This window comes from Histoplasma capsulatum (assembly GCF_000150115.1).
Source record: "Histoplasma capsulatum G186AR genomic scaffold supercont2.4, whole genome shotgun sequence".
Taxonomy (NCBI): Eukaryota; Fungi; Ascomycota; class Eurotiomycetes; order Onygenales; family Ajellomycetaceae; genus Histoplasma; species Histoplasma capsulatum.
Window position 1 is genome coordinate 881023 of NW_025544804.1, and position 15376 is coordinate 896398.

Sequence of the window (15376 nt, forward strand, 5' to 3'; positions counted from 1 at the left end):
GATTGGAGATATCAACACCATCCCGATCAATATAGCGAGCAAAATCAACTGAGCCATAATGTCAAACCCCACCTCATCCTTTCCACATCAGTCGCACAATTTTCTCGTATCAAGACCGAACCGATCATGCAACCAAATGGCCCGCTCAACCTCGCCATCCTCGATGACTACCAATGCATCGCTCCCGCAAAATTCTCCCACCTGAAACCACATCTCACAACCATAACCTCGTTCGCGGAGACGCTGCATCCAACGCACAATGAAGCCGACAAAGCAGCTCTCATCAGCCGGCTACAGCCATATCACATAATCTCCACAATGCGCGAACGTACGCCGTTCCCCGCAGAGCTCATCTCCTCCCTGCCCAATCTCAAATACCTTCTCACAACCGGCCACCGCAACCGCTCCATAGACCTGCAGGCATGCGCGGAGCGCGGGATTCTGGTGACGGGAACCACGGGCCTCGGAGCCGGTTCGCACAATGAGGGGGTCCCCATGCCATACGCTGACTCAACGACTGAACATACCTGGGCGCTGATTCTGGGGCTGGCGCGGAACATTGCGCGGGATGATGCGGCAGTGAAGAACGGTCGGTGGCAGGGCAGCTTTGCGACGGGGTTGGCGGGGAAGACGCTCGGGGTCCTGGGGCTCGGGGCGCTGGGAGCGGCAACTGCCAAGATCGGGGCCTTGGCATTCGGGATGCGGGTCATTGCGTGGTCGAGCAACCTGACGCAGGACGCAGCGGATGAGAAGGCGGCTGGGTTGGGGTTGCCGGCAGGCACCTTTGAGGTTGCTTCGAGCAAACTGGAGCTGTTTCGGGAGGCGGATGTGCTGAGTGTGCATTATGTTCTGTCCGAAAGGAGTGTAGGGATCGTTGGGGCGGAGGAGTTGGGTGTTATGAAGCCTACGGCTCTGCTCGTGAATACGTCGCGGGGTCCGTTGGTTGATGAGAAATCGTTACTGAAGACGTTGGAGGAGGGAAAGATAAGGGGTGTTGCATTGGACGTTTTCGATCTGGAACCTTTGCCTCTTGATAGTCCGTGGAGAACAACGAGATGGGGAGTGGAGGGGCGTAGTGACGTTTTACTTTCACCGCATATGGGTTATGTGGAGGAAGGGGTTATGCATCGATGGTATGAGGAACAGGCGGAGAATTTAGAGAAGTGGCTAAGCGGGAAAGACGTGGAGACCAGATTATTGTGATCGTTTGGACTAAGGCAAAGGAGTGGCGATGTTCATGGATACACTGTGTTTTTGTATGAGTGGATGAGGCCAAAGAAACGGTACGATGAACTATGAAATTCCTCAAAGGGTTTTTCGGGGACTCTTCTTGAACGACTATCACAAACTCTCCATGCTAAACTGATTGACGGTCTCCTGACTTGCATAACTGATGCATATGACGAGCGATAATCTTGCCATCTCCCTCGGAGATGGAACAAGAAGCCAGATGGTATTCTCTTCTAACGAAGGTGTGAAGTCCTAAGCAGCATTGCCCAATTATGAAACATCTACTCAAAACCAGCACTTGGACCGTACGGCATAAAAAAGGAGAGAGAAGACAATATCATCGCGAGACGTTCCCACCACGAATCCCAGGGTATATAGAAAAGAAATAGAATAGAGGAAATCAAAAGTATTCAAAGAACAGACGCCGTTGCAGCTTGGGCGAATAACACCAAAAAAAAACCCCTCCGTAGCACTACGTGCTTCTTTCGCCAGAACGCCTTTCCCGGTTTAGAATCGGAGAGATAAAGGAAACGTAGAAACATTAAAAAAGTATATCGCATAGAAACGGGAAGAAAAGGGGATGAAAAGAGGATGAATTAAGCCAGAAAGTAACAGTATAAGAATTGCTGCTGCTTGGTCCCTGCTTGACAATCCGTCGAATACGCTCGGATTAGCAGAAACCAATTAATTAAGACATCTGCGAATGCGTGTGGTGAATGACACTCCCCGCTGAACTTGCGGCAGAAAGGTCCGATGCCATAGTTGGCAAGGAATAGGCAGATGGCGTTCGACTGCCGCGAGCACGCAAGCTTTGTCGGCCACTAGACCTATCGAGGATGAAAGAACCATTTCTCGGAAATGTGGAAGGGTGGAAGCGGCTGCGCTGGCTCTGCTGACTGCCAGTGCCTGATTGATGACTCGACGTGAACGACGCGCTGGAGCTTGGGGGAATGTTGGTGTTGAGGTGTGCGCGGCTGGACGTGTTACTAAAATGCCCCATACCGCCGTCGATAGAGCTTTCCGACTGGACTTCTGCAGTGATTTCGGGATCCAGTTCCGACATACCCCGCAGGAGCTCAGCGAACATGCCCAGCAGTGATCTGAATTCCGGCTCGGTCAATGGCGCGTCGGCGAATCTGCCGCGTTCGTAGAGGCGGACAAATGACCGACCAAGGTCTGGAGGGTTGATGACATTGAGACGTATCAGATGGTTCACGTAGTCGCGTAGAGACATGTTGCCAGGCCGTCGGAGGATTTCGACAATCCGCTCATCTGGAATTGGCTGGTTTGTTTCGCTGGCCTCATCCGGGTCCTGGTTGCCAAACATTGGAAGGCGAGGATCCATGGGAGCAAAGGATACAGCTTTTGCCTCAATGAGATGTGGAAGCTCCTTAATAACTGGCTCGAATTCTTGGTTATGCATATCTGGACAATCAGGGGCGGTCCAGCCAGGGTGAGAGATATGGCCCCATGGTGGTGTTCCTGTGGTAGCAATGGTCAAGCTAGGATCCAGCATGCTATTGTCCTCCCCCGTCCTATCTCGTGGGCGTGATTGCTGAGCAATGATAGCACTCCTCGAAAGGCCCTTGACAACTAGTCTTCGAACACTCTTTGGAACGTCAGGCTTCTCCACTGGAATCCATGGTTTGGGAATACCGGCAAGAACGCTGCGGTTCGTGAAAATGCGGCTCGCATAGATCAATATGGCTAAAAGCAGAGTTATGATATAAACACCACTGACAATAAAAACATTACCCAGGCGGCGGGTCTTGGAGGACTGGTAGATGGTATCAGCAGGAGTCAGGAGAGTGAGGATGAAAAAGATAAAGGCAAGAACAGTGAAAAAAGTGGTGTAGAAGACGCGGGATAATCGTGTCTTCTTCAGCATGGCGCCCACGTCCTCACAGCAGGGCAATATATGGGTAAGAGGACAGGTTTTGCGCAAATCTTTAAGAGTGTAAAGACCCAGGAAACGATAACGAGGTTTGTTCACGTGACACGCTTGACTCCCGGATGTTCAACGATGATATAACGGATATATTTTGATGACAGACTGCAGCGGATATATAGACATTGGGATGGGATCTGTCAACGGCTTATGCGTGGCGAATGCTACGCTTGTTGTGCAGTCACATTACAATCCTGAGACAGACGTTATAGTACTATTCGCACTAGACCGCGATATCATCACCCTTTTTGTTGATCTCCCCTTTATGCACTTCTTCTCCATCAGGCATTTTTAGTGAGATTTCTTTCTTTCTTTCTTTGGTAGCTAAAGAGAAATTTAATTTAAATAGAATTATGAGGCATCATAGCTGTCGAAACGCTTGTGTAATATAAATACTAGTAAATAGTATTCCCCTAAACCGGATAAGACCGAGATCAAAACATACTTGATTTCCCGTCTAAATCGCAGAAGCAAACTCTACCCTGAGGAAACACGCAACATCTCAATCCTGAACAGCGACTTCGTCCTCCGGATCGTCGGCGATGGCCTCACCCCGGGCTCGGCGAATGACCCTCTCAATGCCATCCAAACCTCGCTTCAATACATCCATGTTCGGCCCATAACTCAACCTGACAAAGTGGTGGCAGGGACTGTCGAACAAATCCCGTCTCTTCGCCGGATTCAAGTCAAAAAATATCCCAGGAACAACAATCACCTTCTCCGTCAGCAGAGCGTTGAAAAAGTTCAGACCGTCCGAGATGTTCGCGGAAGCTGGGAGAGGGGGATCAAGCGCGGTAAGGTCCAGCCAGATATAGAATGTCGCATCTGGTACGTCCCTGATCTGAAATCCAATCTTCCCCAGCCGGTCTAACACATAGTCCCGTTTCTCACGGAAGTGGATTTGCAGAGCTTGCATCTCCTTACGAACGAGAGAGGGCTCCAGCATCGGGATTGCTGCCTCTTGAAATGGGACGTTGGCGCCCCCATCCAGGTAGGAGCCGGCGGAGGCAAGAGCGTCGATAAATTCCTTGGGTCCCAAGATCCAGGCGATTCGCCAACCGGGAAGACGGAAGCGTTTGGTCAGACCATCGATGATGAGGACGTCTATTCGGTGATGATTAGTTCAATTAAGACGGAGTCTTTTGGAGAATGGTAAAACTATATCTAATACGAACGTACCGTCTGTCTCGACATCTTCGACATTAATTGCTCCACTAGTAGTCGAGCCATCACAGCCGGTGCTATAGTTATATCCAGCGTAGAACTCGTCCAGGATAAGCGTTGCCCTTCCACGGCAGATATCTTGTATTTTGGCCAGCTCCGGGTTATTGATGACGTGACCTGTTGGGTTCCTGGGGTTCGACGTCAAGATGACCGAAGTGCCTCGAGCGATTTCTTCTGCAATCTTATCCTTGTGGATATGGTATCCGTCCGCGTCGGAGAGGGGCATTGGAACCGCGGCAAACTATTTCACACCCTACCCATCAACACACATAATTGCAATTTGATGGTTTGAGGGGGTATTTCTTTGATATTGTACGGAAAAAGGTATAGAAGGGTAAATAAAAGGAGATTTCATTTACGTTCTTGAACAACGACAGCATCTCCGAATACGCTGAATAGTCCGGAATTGGAAACGAGAGGTATGAATTTCCTAATATTGCGGCAACTCGAATCAACCCCGCTCTTCCGCCGGGGACAATGCACACATTCTCCCAAGTATAGCCCTGCTTCCCCTGTCGATAATGTTCATTGTACAGTCTCGCCACTGCAGCCCGGAGAGGCTTGATGCCGGCAGTAGGGCCGTATTCACGAGATGCGGAGGTTATAGAGATCGAAGTGGGGCGGGGGAAGCTGCCGGCGATATCATCATCAGCTTCAGGGGCACCCTGTCCTAGATTCGCCCACAACGAAGGGTTTTCAAGGAACCCGTGTTCAGCAGCCCTCTCAGTGGTCCACACGACACCGGTTGAAGCGCGTGTAGCATCTAGCCCAGCGTGAGGACGATGGCCTTCGTGCGCATCACGGAACTGGCGATGGGTTTCGGAGGACTTCTCTGTATTCGACGTTTTGTTATAAATTTGAAAGTGGTAACCAAATCAAGGATGACAGATTTGAGAAATATTGTCGACTTCCATAACCAGTCGACACATTCTATTTTCAAAATTTTCAATTTGCCGCAAGGGTGGTGGTATATAACAAACCGTTCTGTGAGAGTTCTTTGCTGGCAGAGAAGCGGCGGGAGTGCGAGGGGCTAAGGATGGAGAGGCGACGACCTGAGAAGCTCATTTTTGGGGCTTCAAGCGATACGAATATTCTAAGATTAAGCAAAATCTATACGGAAACTGTTCTTGTCTCTATGTTCTATCGAGTGGTGGCGGTGGCGTGGTGACTCTGGTGAGAAAGCGAAAGCGAGCGGGAGAACGTGTTCATCCAAGATTGCGCTTCCAGCAGGTCAATCAATTAAATCCCTCACTCATTAATGCGTGAACATCTGCTCTGCAACATGACTGGCCGTGGAACAACTCAGAGGCTAAGGGCCCATTCGCAAGACGCCCACTACGTAGCTGCGCATGTTGGTTGCGACATGAATGCATCGGCACGAATTGAATGACAAGAGTTAGTAGTCACCAACAGATGTGGATTTACGTTCGGTTTGTTGATCTAGTAGCTATCACTGCGACAAGCAGTGCGCACAAGTACAGTACAATCACCTCCGTATGTTTGCATACTAGAAAGCACTAGTAGCGCAATTTCGGATATTTCGAGAGTTTAACAAAGAGGGCTAAACGGGACAGCACAAGTGATACATGCCTCTATGCTCGCTTTCCCCCACGCGCCATCAGCGTCCCACATCGGCCACCTACTCCACGAAAGCACCAACACCAACCAAATCAAGTAACGGGGAAAAAGAGAATGAAAAGCAAAGAAGCCAAGCGCGAAATAAAATAAAAAGAATGGAATAGAATAAATGTGAGATATGGATAAAGTAAATATGAAGTAAGATATAGTTAGATATACTGTATTTATAAAAAGTAGATTGCAAGCTATGCTTGCTCGACTCCGGCGGAAGAGCAAGAACAATCTTGGAGACCTCGCTTTGTCGTCAAGTGGAAAACCAACACAGGTAAAATTCAACATCTACATAGGGTACGTTCAATCATACGGGGTCATTTCTTAGATGATATAATGGAAAGGTCGAATCCAAACCAGACTGCTTCCATCGTCTCTTCCAAGTGGTGATAAAGGGGAGCAATGGACCGGTGATATCGGGAAGAAGGAAAACGCTGTTGGGGCGGGGAGAAGTTGCGGCGCATCGGCGAGTAACATGGGCATCCTTAGGGTAAAAGGATACCGGCATATTTTGATTTTCGTCAGCCTGTTCCGTTTCTTTCTCCTCAATGTCATTCCGCCGAAGACTGAAGCAAAAGACGAAGCATAAACGTATTTAAAAGAAGTTCCGCCGAGTGCAGGCGTGTGGATCGGTCGGCGTCTGATTGTCGTGCAGGACGTCGCTGCGTCCACGGAAATGGGAGAGGTACGGAACGGGGAATCAAGTATTGAAAATCGACAACCAAGCAACGAAAGATAATCTTAAAGCCAATCCTGGTAAATACCAATCGGAAGCAAGCATGTTATCGACGCCAAAAACTGCCATGGGATGCGTGTCTAGATCGACAAAAACGAAAAGAGGAATAACAATGAAAAAAAGCAAAAAATTTCAACGGGTAAATGAAAAAAATAAATAAATAAATAAATCATTCCCAATTGTTGCGCAAAGCTTCCAATCCATGCAATACGGTAGGTCAATCTCAATTTTCGACCGGTTGGCAAAAGAGTTGGATTTCTCCCACTTGACCATTGGCCAACATGTTTTTGTGCTGGTCGCGCCATTCCATAAAGGCAAGTTGAACGGCCTCGTCGCTATCGATCGTGACAAAGTCCCCGTCCTCATCGCGATATCTCAGTCTCACGGATTTGTTCCCAATCGACCTATCGGTGAATCGAGCAAGCTTTGCATCTACGCGATCTATTAGGGACCGGAAGAGTATGTTACTTGCAATAACCAGAGTGACATAATTGTCATCAAAGTTAACTTTTGCTTTCAATTGGCTGGGCATATAAAGTTCTTGTTCACCCCCATGATTCACAGGAGAGGAAATGGCAGAGTGCATTGGATTCGATGTGGGCGGCGGCTGCGAGCGGGGGTCGGGAAAATGATTTAATGGTAGTCCATGGCGTTGTTGCATTCCCGGTGACTGGGTGGCAGCTCGAATAGGAAGAGTGTTGTTTATTGGAGAATTGTTTTGGCTGCGATTGACAGGTGCTATCATACTAGCCATGTGAGCAGGGATGGGGGGCACAGGCACGTTATCAACAGTCTGCATAGAATGCCCATTAACATGACGGCGGGATTCGGGTATATTGGAGTTGTGGTGGATATCAGGGCTACTTGCAGACCGCATTCGGGCCTGGGAAATCCCGCTGGATTGGCTATGGTGGGACGAAGAGAGCGGGGGAAGTGAAGGACGTTGGGCGCTTCGCGGATTATTGTTGCTGAAATATGGGTTCGATGTAGTCCCGTCTCTTGACGCGGCTCTTGGCATGGCAGGTGCAGTGTACCGATTGGAGTCCTCAGTCCATGGCGTTGAAGGTGTGCCTTGACGGGAGTACGAAAACATGGTCGACTGAGAACTTGATCGCGTGGAAGTAGTGTCTGTGACTGGAGAAAAGTACGAATTTCCATTCCGATCTCCGGGAGAAATTGCCCCGTTAGCAAATTGCGTTGAAACCGAAAGTGGTGGTTCCGGCATGGGAAATCGTGGAGGCCGGATTGAGATTGGACCTGAACTGCTACTGCCTCCCGTGGCAGATCGCGCCCGCAAGCTTGTACTTGAGGCATTCCGTGATACTGAAAAATCTGAAAAAGTATTACTCTCCCGGACCAGCTCCTCCTCTGCTTCGTACTCCTCCCGATACGGATTCTGAATTTTAGGGCCCATCTTGAGGTAGGTGAACTCCGTTTCAGATGTCCCTGTGTGTCGTGTAGCCCGCTCTTCATTTTGAATGGCTCGTTGTGTGTCAATATCTTTGCACCATTTACGCATCGTATCCTCGTTTTGGTACCGAATGGAAAAGTTGTCAACAACGCCTGGATCACCCTTCCAGAAAATTTGGATTTTGTATGATCCTAAAGTTTGGTCCTATTAGCAATGTATACCGGAAAATACGCTCATAATATCTATGCGAATAACAAACTAACCTGGTTTTTGCACAGATAGGACTTCCGTAACATTGGCCATGTAAATTCTGCCTTTTAATTGAAGTCGTGGCTTTCCCTTTGGAGCAGCATTTGGTTTGTCTTTGCTCATCAGCTTCGTCTTTTGCTTGTTGGGATTCACATCTTTGCAGCAAAGCAGTATGCGTTCGAAAAGATAGATGTGATACTGGTTAAACAATAAGTCACAAGTTAGCAATAACTCCTGCCAAATGGTATATCCGAGTCCTTTATTTTGATGTGAAAAAAACGCTGGGCGATTGTCCCTTCCAATGGCCCAATGGAATGGAACTAGCCCAAGGAACAGTCCACCACAAAATATACATTGGGAATAAAGTAGAAGAAAAGTGCAATGAGAGAGGAGTTTCAACTTGGCGATTTAATCCATGGCCAGTTGGTATCACACTCTCATGCTATATGAAAAGCCTTCAGGAAGAGCGCATATGGATTGTGGGTAAAAGGATAGAATATATCATAAAAGGGAATGTCTGTCCTGCTCTTTCAACTTCTGCAAAGAAGAAAGGCGATCATCCAAGTTTGACTTCGCGTTCTCGTCGGAAATCAATAATCTATCTTGAGGAGACAACGTATGTGAAGGTTGGTTATGTCCATAGCTACGGTATTAACTCTCTGATTTGTGTGAACGTGAACCAGGGGATGGTGAGGTGCACGGAGACTGAAGTGCATCGCAAATAATGCCATCTGGTAGATACGAGGAAATGCATTCCATGGAAACGTTGGATTGTAAGGTAAACGGGTCATGTCTCCTAGAGCTAGAGCTAGGAGACAGCAGAGGCAAGGAAAATTTGTCAAAAGTTGGCAGGCTTAACCGTTTCATTGAGGCAGCCAGAAATCTTGGTCTCCACGTGAGAGCCGTAGACTCAGACCAATGAGGGGACAGATCCTGGGAAGTGGTTCCAAAGGGAAGGCATAGTCCAGATGACATTTCTTGGGGGGTTTGATCAGGGGCCAATGGAGGGATATATGACAGACACATTCGGATCTTCATTGGTTCTCTAGGGAAAGAGAGCCGACGATGTGAAGCGGGCCGGAGGTCAGCAGTATAATCTGTAAGAGATGTACGAACCTCTCTTTCTGTATCTCTGCCTCCATCGCCTTTCAACACAGTGAAAGTGCCAAATCGTAGTAGTTCCCCGAATACTTCAACCTTAAGCGCTTTCCAATCATCAACTCGGGAAGCGAGGTCTTCAACGGCGTTGGCAAGGTGCTCCTTATCAACTGCATGATTAGCTTGGTCTAAAACCGTTTGGACCATGTCGATAGCGGTGGCAACATCGGCTACAAGGTCTTCACGATCGGTTTGTTTTTTAAGTTCCTATACACGGTTTTAGTGGCAATTGGCAATATTGGGTTACGAACAACACGATTTAGTCTTACCATGAGCATCAGGGGGTACTTTGTCAAGCGCTGAAATGGTTTAACGAAAAATCCGTTGAGTGTAGATGGCTGTGCCACCATTTGCTGGAAGTCAGCAGACCGTGGAGCGGCCTTGATCTTTTCCCATTCCCTTTGGCATACAGCATCACACCGGAGTTGATTGGCAATAAAAGGTTCATACTGGCGAAATCCTTCCTGGTGCTGTATAAATAGGTCACCCCAGTTTTGCATATCTTCCGGCAGGGCATTGTGTTGCTCCATTCTAATGAGGAATCGTTGGGCGAAGTCGAGCAGGTTATTGAGGTTTAAAAAGATCTGGTGGCTTGAGTCGCCATTTAAAGCCCCAGTTTCTTCCAATTCCTTTTTCAGCGCTTGCAAATTCTGTAAGTGGTGGACGTAGTCTCTTTCGGTTTCCAACAACTCTTTCAGAATATGCTCCTTCCGGGTCAGTTTGACCTTTTCGCCTTGGCGTGGTCCAGCACTCGCAATAGAGGGCTGGTAAAGCAGTCCCCGCATTTCGAGAATGTCTAGGACTCGACTGACCATTTTGATGACCTTTAAACCCAAATTAGCATTACAATCCAAAGCGAACGACACTTGCGCTGAGTCGAGGGAATATCCACCTTCACAAAGCCAGTGGTGCTTTCTCCATAAAGATCAGTGATAAGGAAGCAATCTTGTTGTGGAAACTCTAAATCTTGTAGGCAAGCTTGCAGAAACTTGAAAGTGGCCGCTTTCGGTCGCCTGGCCTCAGGTACTTTATCAGTGTCGATAGTAAGGGGTTCTGCAGGGTTAGAAGCGTTGAAGATAGCCATCAGCGGGTATCCTTGCCTCAAGCATCTCCACACAGATGCAACAGGGTCTATCGCATCCTCAGTTCTGTCCATCTCTTCCATTTCTGCGAGATGGGCCTCGAAACCAGGGACTTCCGAGAGTCTCTTTTTGAGGCTCGCACAGCTTTGGAATAGCGATTCACCCCCTCTCCGATTGATAATATTATCCTCGGCCATGACAGGGCCACCGTTCGCAGTTATGAAGTCCATATTTCCAGGCTATGGGAAATAGCTGGGCGGCTGTTTCTAATCGGAATCGAATTCAGTTATATCGTTCTGGCCAGTCTGCCTGGTCCTTTCCAGGAACTGAGACCATGAGTCGCCGAGCAAATTGGCTATTCACAATATGATGGAAGCAACGTAAGGGTAAGTTTTGAAGGTAGGGAACTCCACGTAGTTCGGATGAACTCTCGAAACTTAGGTGAAATGTAGGCCAGGAGAGAACCAGTAGAGATCGTGTCCGGATAGGAGATAACAATCAAAATAAATATCAGGGAGAGCGGTAATACGGCCACCGAAAAAGGATGGACCAAGTGACGCTGCTTTCTGAGAAGCTTGTCAGTATTTTACCATTATGTCGCAGTATAAAGATTAGAAAGGAGATATCAACGGGAATGGTGAAGCGAGGGGTACGTGCTCAACGGTACTTCGTAGCTTACCTGGAAATACCACAGGTAAACAGGATGTCTGATCTGGCAGAGTAAAAGAACAAATGCTTATCAGAAGACACGAAAGGAGATAGGCATGGGCGGTATACGCAGCAGCACAGGCGCCCAAGGTAGTTGGAGGGTGGTTGGATTGTGTAGTGGTGTTTCAGGAGTTACGCTCTGGAGATCGCGGCTCTTGCAGAGAGTCTTCGGGCTAGCCGTTATTAGACATGGCGGCTGAGTGGATGACTAACTGACAAAAATGCATATTTTGGGTTTAGCGCCCCTCCATTCTCGGCAATACTAGGGCTAACTAACTAATAGTAGTTAGTGAACTAGCGATCTGGCATGTTGACTCAGCTGCCACCCAGGCTCCCGGAATAATATTTGGCCGTGCGACAAACGTCTCTGCCTCACCTCCACAACCCGGAACATCGCGAAGACAGGCGGCGGACATTTCCTGCTTCGACGAGTTTCGGGTGGGCTGGGATATGGCGAATCATTCCAGCAATCGGAGATTTATTTAACAACTGACTGCGCTCGATACTCTTCGACACTCTCCTAACATAATCCCATTGTCCTTTGTATGTGTTCTCGCATAGCCTTTCTTTGTTTGACGCTTGGCGGGAACTCTAAACAAAACACTCGGAATACTGATAATTAATGCGCTGTTCTGCTTGCTTTCTTCTCTTCTTTACAGGATCATTTCGGGATATTGTTGCCTCAAGAAACGACCAAGGATGTAATAGCTTCCTACCTGGGACTAGGCTGCTTCATCATTTGTTGCATATATTTATCAAACTTCCACACCTCTCACACTTCACCAAACCTCAACAATAGCTTTAGAGCGACATTCTCATGGAACGCGATTCCACAGCAGCAGCGGGCGCCGCACGTACACCAAAACCACAGGCCGGTAAATACCGTGGAGAATTTGCCCCTCCATCTGCGCTCGCATCGTTCAAGTTGGATGAAGGTTACTCTGATGAAACCAGAAGCCAAGCAGAAAATGAAGTGATTCAAACCTCAGACGAAGGTGTAGGTCTACCCAGCTGGATTCTTGCACACAATGAAGCGGACAGAGCAGGTAACATTTTACCCTTCTCTTTCGACCCTTAAGGTAGAGAAAAACAGATGGTAACCTTGTCGTCGCAGAATTGGCTTATAGCATATTGAGAACCTTAAGTACATCGACGGTTTCCTCAGTCGTTGATCGGCTAACTCCTTTGCTCCATATGGATCCTGTTCTCAAACTTCCCCCGGAAATCACTTCGGAAATATTCTCATACCTTGACACCCCTACACTGCTCACCGCAGCACTTGCGTCTAGGGCTTGGAGAGCGAGGATCATAGATTCGCGACTGTGGAGGCATCTCTATATTCAAGAAGGATGGCGTTTCGACATGGACGCCGTTCGATCTTTCGAACAATCTCACTCGAAACCGCACTTCTCACTCAACCGAAAATCGAGAACAAGACACTCGGATGCAGATATAGGGCAGCCAAAGCTAAAAAAGCGTGTCCCTCCAGGCTGGATCCATTCGAGGAGAGACTCTCGCGCTGACAATAATAATATACAAACTGCAAGCCCTCCTTGGAATGAGCAGCACGAGACAGTTGAGGCTGACGGCACTTCTGCCTCCGAGATTAATACCTTACCTGATGCCGAGGGTGACCACGAGATGCGTGATGCCAGTTATGATGATTACTCAGTAGGGTTATCACAAGACCAAAACCGCCCTCGCCAACCATTAGAAGTTTTCAGCCCACTGCACAGCCGAAAATCGAGTCGAGCTGATGGGTTCGCGAGGCATATGTCATTTTACTCGCCGCTGACGAATTACACCCCTCAAGTGAAGCCGCCACATCTCATGAGGACAGCTAATGGTACATGCCGGTTGAATTGGCCATATCTCTATAGACAAAGGCGGAAACTAGAAGATAACTGGCGGAAAGGCCACTTCGTTAATTTCCAACTTCCTCATCCAGCATATCCCTCAGAGGCACATACGGAATGTGTATATACTATTCAATTCTCCGGAAAGTGGCTTGTCAGTGGGAGCCGCGACAGAACAGTGAGAGTCTGGAATCTGGAAACAAGGAGGCTAAGAGGGAACCCCTTGGTAGCGCACAGCAAATCAGTTCTCTGTTTGCAATTCGATCCAAGTCCAGAAGAGGATATAATTATCTCTGGAAGCAGCGATAGAAGCGTGATAATTTGGCGATTTTCCACGGGTGAAAAGATCCACGAGCTCACAAATGCCCATCAGGATTCTGTACTGAACTTGAGATTTGATAAACGATATCTGGTGACATGCTCGAAAGACAAATTAATAAAAATTTGGAACCGCCATGAACTTTGTCCGACGGACAAAGACTACCCCTCTTTCTTTAATGGAACTGGTGTCAAATACCCATCCTATATCGTTGACACCTCTCTGATATCTCCTAGCGCACTGGAAGCCCAAATCGCAAATCGACAGATCAAAACACTATCACCTTACTCACTACTTATGACCCTTGACGGCCATGGTGCGGCTGTAAATGCGATTCAAATGAATGAAAATGAGATCGTCTCTGCCTCCGGCGATCGTTTAATCAAAGTATGGGATATACACAATGGTGCCTGCCGGAAAACTTTGATTGGTCACAAGAAAGGCATCGCGTGTGTTCAGTTTGATAGCCGGCGAATAGTAAGCGGGAGCAATGATGACACCGTTCGTATATACGATCATGCCTCGGCGGCTGAGGTCGCGTGTTTGCACGGGCACCGTGGACTCGTGCGAACCGTCCAGGCTGGTTTTGGTGACCCACCTGGAGCAGACGAGACATTGCGACTTGAAGCTATGGCGGTAGACAATCAATATTGGAAGGCTCGGCTCCGCGGCGACATCGCTGAATCGAGCTCAGCAGTCCGGCGCCTCCATAGATCATGCCCGGTACGAACGTCAGGGTCCAGAGACCCCAATGACATTATGGCTCTAGGAGCCAAAATCCCCCCTGGTGGTGGAGGAAGCTGCTGGGCACGCATTGTTTCTGGCTCTTACGATGAAAGTATCATCATATGGAAGAAAGACCACGAAGGAAAGTGGGTTATTGGACAAAGACTACGCCAGGATGAAGCTGTCAGAGCAGCCGGCGCGAATGTGGTTCCAGATACCAGGGCCCCAACCAGCCAGCCAATTCCTCTGCTCCCAAGCCAAGCACCGCAAGGTTTTATTGGGTTACAATCTATGTCCCAAACCTCCCAGCAAAACTCATCTGCTTCAACAGTTCAGTCCAACCCGCCGAATGCCAATACAACGATCCCTCAAGGCACAACGAACGATGCTGGACCACCTTCCCTGAATGGAACAAACCAGCAACCTCCTCAGACACTTCAAAACCAGGCTCAGCCCCCACTACACGGTGCTAATAGACCACTAACTCTTCCCGCAGCTCATCCCACTGCCAGAGTTTTCAAACTACAGTTTGACGCCCGTCAACTTATATGTGCTAGCCTGGATCACAGAATTGTGGGTTGGGACTTTGCATACGGTGACCAGGAGCTTGAGTGGGCTTGTCAGTTTTTTACCGGCCTTTGAAGTTGTTTCGGATTTTGCGAATTTTGCGAATTTTGCGAATCAGCCATGCAATATTCAATCAAGACTCTTTGGAATTAAATATTTTCTGAGTGCCCTTGTTTCCTTCTAATGCATACGATTCTATCTTTTGATCTACGTCCTAGTTACACGCCATGCCATACTGCCATTTTTTTCAGCGTCTTTTCAAAAATGCATATATTGCCTAGCAAGCATGAATCCATACTTTGTTTCCTCCAGCAAATTCTGTAGCGACGTCATTGGCACCTTATGAATTCTGTTACTCGAGCTTTTGTCTGGATGTATCTCCTTATCAGTGAAATACGCGCATTTTCGTTTTTGTGTATGTTCCATGTTTACCTTGTTTGTTCCGTTGACGGTTTCGCTACTGGTACGCGTTATATTGTTTTCTTGAATCAGCAAACGAATTATACTTTCCGACTGAGAACAATTTCACATTG

The 15376-nt window shown here is 48.1% G+C and overlaps 7 protein-coding genes across 7 annotated transcripts; 4 read left to right on the top strand and 3 right to left on the bottom strand.

The window, feature by feature from the left end:
- Positions 1-126: 126 nt before the first annotated feature.
- HCBG_03405 (D-isomer specific 2-hydroxyacid dehydrogenase) lies at positions 127-1283 on the top strand (the record flags this gene model as incomplete). The annotated part of the gene is made up of 1 exon (XM_045430454.1): positions 127-1283. One exon carries the CDS (start codon positions 127-129, stop codon positions 1201-1203), a length of 1077 nt encoding a protein of 358 aa, XP_045288597.1.
- A 39-nt stretch (positions 1284-1322) lies between these two features.
- Positions 1323-3151, bottom strand: HCBG_03406 (sucrase/ferredoxin domain-containing protein; the record flags this gene model as incomplete). Its single annotated transcript, XM_045430455.1, has 1 exon — positions 1323-3151. One exon carries the CDS (start codon positions 3116-3118, stop codon positions 1919-1921), a length of 1200 nt encoding a protein of 399 aa, XP_045288598.1.
- Positions 3152-3509: 358 nt separating this feature from the next.
- On the bottom strand, positions 3510-5467 carry HCBG_03407 (uncharacterized protein; the record flags this gene model as incomplete). Its single annotated transcript, XM_045430456.1, has 4 exons — positions 3510-4282; positions 4358-4643; positions 4762-5234; positions 5383-5467. 4 exons carry the CDS (start codon positions 5465-5467, stop codon positions 3681-3683), a joined length of 1446 nt encoding a protein of 481 aa, XP_045288599.1.
- Positions 5468-6227: 760 nt separating this feature from the next.
- On the top strand, positions 6228-6620 carry HCBG_03408 (uncharacterized protein; the record flags this gene model as incomplete). The annotated part of the gene is made up of 2 exons (XM_045430457.1): positions 6228-6328; positions 6392-6620. 2 exons carry the CDS (start codon positions 6228-6230, stop codon positions 6618-6620), a joined length of 330 nt encoding a protein of 109 aa, XP_045288600.1.
- A 370-nt stretch (positions 6621-6990) lies between these two features.
- HCBG_03409 (Rho family guanine nucleotide exchange factor CDC24) lies at positions 6991-10864 on the bottom strand (the record flags this gene model as incomplete). Its single annotated transcript, XM_045430458.1, has 6 exons — positions 6991-8369; positions 8442-8625; positions 9102-9235; positions 9540-9792; positions 9855-10409; positions 10478-10864. 6 exons carry the CDS (start codon positions 10862-10864, stop codon positions 6991-6993), a joined length of 2892 nt encoding a protein of 963 aa, XP_045288601.1.
- A 567-nt stretch (positions 10865-11431) lies between these two features.
- HCBG_03410 (uncharacterized protein) lies at positions 11432-11861 on the top strand (the record flags this gene model as incomplete). Its single annotated transcript, XM_045430459.1, has 2 exons — positions 11432-11465; positions 11659-11861. The coding sequence occupies 2 exons, from the start codon at positions 11432-11434 to the stop codon at positions 11859-11861; spliced, it is 237 nt and encodes a 78-aa protein (XP_045288602.1).
- Positions 11862-12192: 331 nt separating this feature from the next.
- On the top strand, positions 12193-14918 carry HCBG_03411 (F-box and WD domain-containing protein; the record flags this gene model as incomplete). The annotated part of the gene is made up of 2 exons (XM_045430460.1): positions 12193-12421; positions 12490-14918. The coding sequence occupies 2 exons, from the start codon at positions 12193-12195 to the stop codon at positions 14916-14918; spliced, it is 2658 nt and encodes an 885-aa protein (XP_045288603.1).
- Between the last annotated feature and the right edge of the window lie 458 nt (positions 14919-15376).